Source organism: Candoia aspera, chromosome 17 (genome assembly GCF_035149785.1).
Source record: "Candoia aspera isolate rCanAsp1 chromosome 17, rCanAsp1.hap2, whole genome shotgun sequence".
Classification (NCBI taxonomy): domain Eukaryota; kingdom Metazoa; phylum Chordata; class Lepidosauria; order Squamata; family Boidae; genus Candoia; species Candoia aspera.
The window spans coordinates 6,385,468-6,391,742 of NC_086169.1; the positions used below are offsets into that span (position 1 = coordinate 6,385,468).

The 6,275-nt window shown below is 46.8% G+C and overlaps 1 protein-coding gene across 1 annotated transcript; it reads right to left on the reverse strand.

The window, feature by feature from the left end:
* Positions 1 to 975: 975 nt before the first annotated feature.
* On the reverse strand, positions 976 to 6,275 carry C17H11orf68 (chromosome 17 C11orf68 homolog). Its single transcript, XM_063317018.1, has 2 exons — positions 6,006 to 6,275; positions 976 to 2,362 (listed from the first exon to the last, which is right to left on the reverse strand). Exon 2 carries the CDS (start codon positions 2,345 to 2,347, stop codon positions 1,610 to 1,612), a length of 738 nt encoding a protein of 245 aa, XP_063173088.1. The 5' UTR covers positions 2,348 to 2,362; positions 6,006 to 6,275; the 3' UTR covers positions 976 to 1,609.

Genomic DNA, 6,275 nt, shown 5'->3' on the forward strand with positions numbered 1-6,275 from the left:
TGATTCGCTTAATGACCGCTGCAAAAAGATTGTAAAATTGGATTGATTTGCTTAATGACCACCACAAGGTCATAAAATCAGACTGGATTTGCTTAAAGGCTGCTTCACTTAGCAACCAAAATTCCGGTCCCAATCGTGGTTGTTAAGCAAGGACTCCTGTAGTAGATCTCTGCAGTTATAAATGATGCACAACGTTCTAGCCCAAAGGTAACACAAGTGCCTGCATTCAGACAACACGTAGAACCCTAAAGTAACCACATAAAGTAACCAAGCCAAATTCCACATTAAAATCTGGATCTCTGCTCTGCTGCTCCCAACCCACCTTTAATGTTGAAAAGAGCCAACAGCTCACACACCTCTACCGTAGAGATTGCAGTTGCAGAGTATATCTGTCCAAAATGTTTTGAAGGAGGTTGGTTGGGTTCGCACATGCAACCTCATTACTGTAGAGGGGAATGTGTGACCCCGGAAGTAGCGTTTTATGGAGAAAAGGCAAGCCTATATACAAATTATAGGCAAGGTGTGATCAATGTGGAAGCACAGAGTGATGTTTCTCAAGCTTGGCAACTTTAAGATGTCTGGACTTTAAGATGTTAAAGGCTAGCTCGGGCATCCTGGGAGTTGAAGTCCAGACATCTTAAAGTTGCCAAGCTTACGAAACACTGCTCTAGAACTACCTGCCTACATACAGCAGAGGTGACAGTCAGAGACCACGTTTCCACTTCAACACTCTTGCAAAGTTTTACCCACTGCAGCCCACGACCAATGGCAAAAGCTTAAGTCAAGAAAGCTTATCCACCTCCCTTCCCTCCCTGCAAAATATTTGGGCCCATCTGTTCTCTCTGCTCCTGAAACAGCCAGAGCGCGCTGGACTTTGACACTCGAGAATCAAGAACTTCCCAAAAACTCCTGCAATCTGGATGCATCTCCAAACTCCAGAAAGTAAACCCTCAGAACAAAGAGAGGAAAAAATGCCTTTTATTTTCAGCCTAGTTACAGGTGAACGCAGCCAAGAGCCACAAAAATAAAGTCCAATTATTTTGAGCAAAGGCTGGTAAGGAAAACTAGACTCCGTCTGTGGCCGAGGGTTTCCGTTTCACCTACGAAAAGTCTAAGCACCGTTCTTCCCTCTCGGCCACTGTATTCGGTTTCTGATAACCCCCCGCCTTCCTAGATGGCAGAAATCGGACGCTGCAGCAAGTCGCTCCTCCTGCTGTTGGTGAAGCATTCTGCAGAAAAAAGATCGGCAGGGATCTTCCATTGGGCACCTTCTGTGATCAAAAGCCAAACAGTTTCAAAGCCTATCGGTTCCTCCAAGGAAGTGCAGCGCACAGTTTAGCAGTTGATTGGCAAATGCAGATGCCACTCACGTCGCGCCACAAGGATGGACTTGGAAGCTTCTCAACAAGAATTAAGAGCCCCACAACGGCTGAGGGCAGAAACGCCCTCGACACGAGCTCAGATCCAGCCTGCCTGCGTTGGGCCATTCTACCTTCTTGTGTGTCCTCTGGGAGAAAAGGGGGTCGAGCGAGCACGGCACGGTGGGATATGTAGTTCCCAGCACTGGGGCTGTTCCCTCCAGGAATGTCACGCGTTCAGAAGCAGGAGTTTAAGTCACTTCGGCGTTGCTCACCTTGTTGATGACACGGGAGCGGCGGGGAACACACTCCAAATCAAACTTGCTTTCGTAGATGGTGGGACAGAGATGCCAGCGATTGTCGCGGTAGATGCCCAGGTAGGTATAAGCATCCGGCTTGTAAGACAGGAGGCACTTGACCCCCGTGGCCCGGATCACAGAGTCGGCTGCCAGCACCTGCTCCTCGTCGGTGAAGTCATCCGTGTACACGCAGATCACGTGTTTGCGTGCCGAGTCAGGGCAGCAGGGGCTCACCTTGGCCACCCCGATGCGCCCTTCGAGGACCGCCCGGGCAATGCCGCACCACGCATGGTCTACCTTGAAGCCGCTGTCCAGGTGCATCAGCCACTTGCCCGTCAGGACCCGCCGGTTGAGGGCCAGCTCCTTGACGGACTCAAAAGTCACGTGGCGCCCACTGAGCTGCAGCCGTTCCCAGTCCTCCTGAAGCCCGATGACGTCGCCGCCCTCTGGACAGAAACCGGGGCCGTAGACGGCAATCCAGCCCACTGGCTCCAGGTTGCACTCTGGGTTGCCAAAGCGAGAGACGTGGGACGGCTGGTAGGTTTGCAGCCACTCCTCAAACTCGGCCCTGGGAGTCTTGCGGGCATCGAAGACCACCCAGGAATCCATGTCTGCCGCCATGGCTTCAGCGGCCAAATCCTCCGACGCAAAGGCCCCATCCTTCCCAGCCTCGTCATGCTGGCTAGCCATGGTTGGGCAAGGCACCTGATGGGAAAGAGTCAAACCAGGAGGGAATAAATCCACTAACAGGCCACAGCTGGTAGCCAAGTCCAAATTGGCACCCGGTCTTTACCCTTGGTTTCCACAGCATTCTGCCCAGCCCTGTTTTAAAGCCACACAGAGTCCACACAGATTTATCTGTGTTTTTGCCTTCGCATTTGTCTCACCCAAAACGTGAGTTGAATTCAAGAAAAAAATCTGATAAAAATTGCTAAAAATCTATTAATATAATTAGATGGGCAGGAGCTACAAAAAAATGTGTGTTATCAGGCTGGTAGCTCCGCCCCCCTCATCCTGTTCTAAAGACTGAAAGCCAGGGGGCATGCTGGGACCATCTTCCCCTGGGAACTGTGCTGAACAGCAATTCTCCGGCGAAGAGAGAAAAATATCTCAAGGGCCTCTGCTGGAGAGGATTGCCTTAATGTTGCATTCCTGGCCAAAATCAATCTGTGATTGTGGCCCAGTATGGAATTATGGGGTAGGAACTGGATTTCTTAAGTTGCTCAAAATTGCAGGGCACCCACAAGGAACTGTAATACAGGATTTTGGGGGGGCAGGGGGCGCAGTTTCAAGGAAAGAAAACAGAAGCTTGTGAATCAGCCTTACTGGCTGGAATAATGGAAATTGCAGTTCCAACACATCTAGAAGACCCCTATCTGCAGAAAGCTGTTGTAAAAACATTTCTGAAGTTTTTCTTTTGGTCTAGTGGTTAAGGTTACAGGCTAGAAACCAGGAGTCTGTGAGTTCTAGTCCCACCTTAGGCATGAAAGCCAGCCTGGGTGACCTTGGGCCAGTCCCCCTCTCTCAGCCCAACTCACCTCACAGGCTTGCTGTTATGGGGAAAATAGGAGGACGAAGGAGTATCAGGTATGTTCGCCGCCTTGAGTTATTTATAAAAATAATAAAGGCGGGATAGTAAATAAATAAATAATACAAAGGTTTGGAGTAAACCTTTGTTTTGGTTATATACTTTTTGAAGACCTGCAACGTTTACTTAAATACAGGTAATCCTTGACTCACAACCACAACTGGGACCAGAACTTCCATCACTAAGCGACAAAGTCATTAAGTGAATAGGGCCTGACTTTATGACCTTTTTTGCCGCGGTTGTTAAGTGAATCATGTGTTTCCCCGTTGATTTTGCTTGTCAGGAGCTGGCTGGGAAGGTTGCAAATGGCGATCACGTGACCCCGGGACACCGCAACCACCGTAAATACATGCCGTTTGCCAAGCACCTGAATCATGATCATGTGACCGCAGGAACGCTGCAATGGTCATAAGTGTGAGGACTGGTCACAAGTCACTTTTTCCAGCACTGTCGTAACTTTGAACGGTCGCAAGTCGAGGGCTACCTGTACCAGCAGTTAACTTCTTATGGAACTGAGACTGGCGTGATTTAACAGAAAGCTTGAAGTGCGTGTGTGGCAGTGTGGGGGGAACAACATTATAGGAAAATGGGTACCATTCAAGTGAATTGGCTCGTGCTTACTACTGCAAAGGGCAGAACAATTAAATACAAAGAGTTCTTCAAAATTTAGAGAGGCCTGCTTCAGTTGGCCTTTCCTCCCACCCACCTAGTTCTGCACACTACCTTCCGGCCCTGGGGAGGATGTTCAGTTTTTCAAATGTGGAGTCCTTGGTGCTCTTCTGAGCCTTCTTGTTTTCTTGCAGACGTTTCATTGCCAGACCAGGCAACATCTTCAGTGTGAAAAAAAAAATCACACTGAAGATGTTGCCTAGCCTGGCAAAGAAATGTCTGCAAGAAAACAACAAGGCTCAGAGAGCACCAAGGACTTCAGAGTTCAACCCGGAGCTACAAATATTGTCTTCGATTAGTTTTTCAATACCCAAATATTTAATTATTAACTGTAGCTGCAATGAGCTGATGTTAGTCAACTTTCTCTAATCTCAAACAGGTAAACAGGGCCAGAGGAGGTATTTCCTGGGAACCACCAGGAAATTCCGGAGCTGTGTCTTAGACAGGAAGTATTGGGGAAAAATCATCCCATAGCAAGCAGTGACAAGCTGCCAATGAAGAGATACCCTGAGGGTATCTGCCTGCCCCACTACGTCAGATAGAGTAGGCACACTCCAGGTCCCTCCACTTAAATGCTGCCATCTTGCAGGACCTAGGAAGCATGCCTTTCCCATGGCAGCCCCTGCCCTATGGAACACCCTTCCCTTGAGATCTGGCAGCCCCCTTACTCTTTTAGCCTTCCGGGAAGCCAGGAAGAGCTGGCTTTTCCCCCAAGTGCTGGGATAGGGCGAATCTGCAACCAGAGGAAAGCGTTCTGGGTTGCATGCAGTCTGGCTGTGGCAACAGGTTTTTCTGCTTTGTTTTTTTTATTGTTTGTTTTCATTCTTTGCGTGATATTGTTTTATGATCTGGTTGCGAGCTGCCCAGAGTTCTGGTTTTAAGATGGGCAGCCATATAAATATTTTAAAGAAAAAGAAAACTGTACGGACGTGTCTTTGAAGTCACCAGATTAAATCTTAAATTGGAGTTGGTTTTTTTAAGCTGTGAGCAAACACAGAAAGATTTAATCCCTGGAAGCTCATCCCTAAGTTCACCAAGCACAAACTGCACAACTTCTTTAGAAGCCTCACCTTTTCCCAAGCGACACAGGAGGAAACATTTGTGTCCTTCTTAGGGACGACTGCAGATCGAGGCAAGAAACTCAGTGACTATTCTACAGTTGGTTTTTTCCTTCCTCCCCTTCAACTGGGACATTAGTGCCCAAAATGTCACGGGGAAGACCCTAGACATTTGCTGCTTGTTTGCTTTTAAAGAATTTGTCATATTTCTTCTTCTTCTCATTTAGTTACATTGTTTGTTACACCCATAAACTGCTAACCAAACAAGGTCAGGATAGCAACTTACACTCCAAAGAGTGTACACAATCCAAGCTGAACTCGACAGCACCTAATATGGTTTGTTAGTTGCTCTGTGGAAACTGTTCTCCCATAAAGCAGAATATAATTAAATAATAATAATAATAATAATAATAATAATAATAATATAGTAACAATAATGCCTCAAGTCTCCCAATAATAGTAGTGGTAATGCCTGAAGTTTCCCAAAAATAATAATAGTGATAATGCCTAAAGTCTCCCAGTAATAATAGTAATAATGCCTAGTCTCCCAATAATAGTAGTAGTCTTTCTATAATAGTTATTAGTAATAATAAAGTTTCCCAATAATAATAGTAGTAATGCCTAGTCTCCCAATAATAGTAGTAGTCTTTCTATAATAGTTATTAGTAATAATAAAGTTTCCCAATAATAATAGTAGTAATGCCTAGTCTCCTAATAATACCTAAAGTCTTCAATAATAATGATAATAACAACAATGGCTAGTCTCCTAATAATAACAATAATAATATAAATAAATATTATAATATAACATAATATTAATAATAGTAGTAGTAGTAATGACTCCTAAAGCCTCCCAGGCACCAGCTTGGAATCACGTCACGTCCTTAAAGTGCGTTTCAAAACATGCAAAGATAAAGTCTCCCTTATTTATGCTCCCTCAGACAAGCCACCTTCGCTCTCTTTCTGCTGCTCGGGACTAGCGGAGTAATCCAAGAATAAAAGTACAGCAAGGGCGGAGATGCTACCGTCCTACCTTGCAAGGCCGTGGTAAGGCAACGCAAGCAAAGCGGTCAGGAGACTCCACAGCTTTACGGCAGAGTTACCGAACGGGCGGGATTACGACGGTCGCCATTCGTGAGGACCCATTTATACGTGCTGGTGAGACCCCCTTCCATTTTCAGGGCGGCTCACGGCTGGAGGGGAACCGAACAGCGGGGGTCAGACCCCCTCCGCGCCCCCAGCCCGGCCGCAGCTTCGTCTTTCACAACTCCGCCTTACGTTACCGTCGCAACGGCCTGGGGAG

Bases quoted from the DNA above. Each gene is read 5' to 3' on its own strand.
- C17H11orf68 (XM_063317018.1), bottom strand. From the start codon at position 2,347: ATGGCTAGCCAGCATGACGAGGCTGGGAAGGATGGGGCCTTTGCGTCG.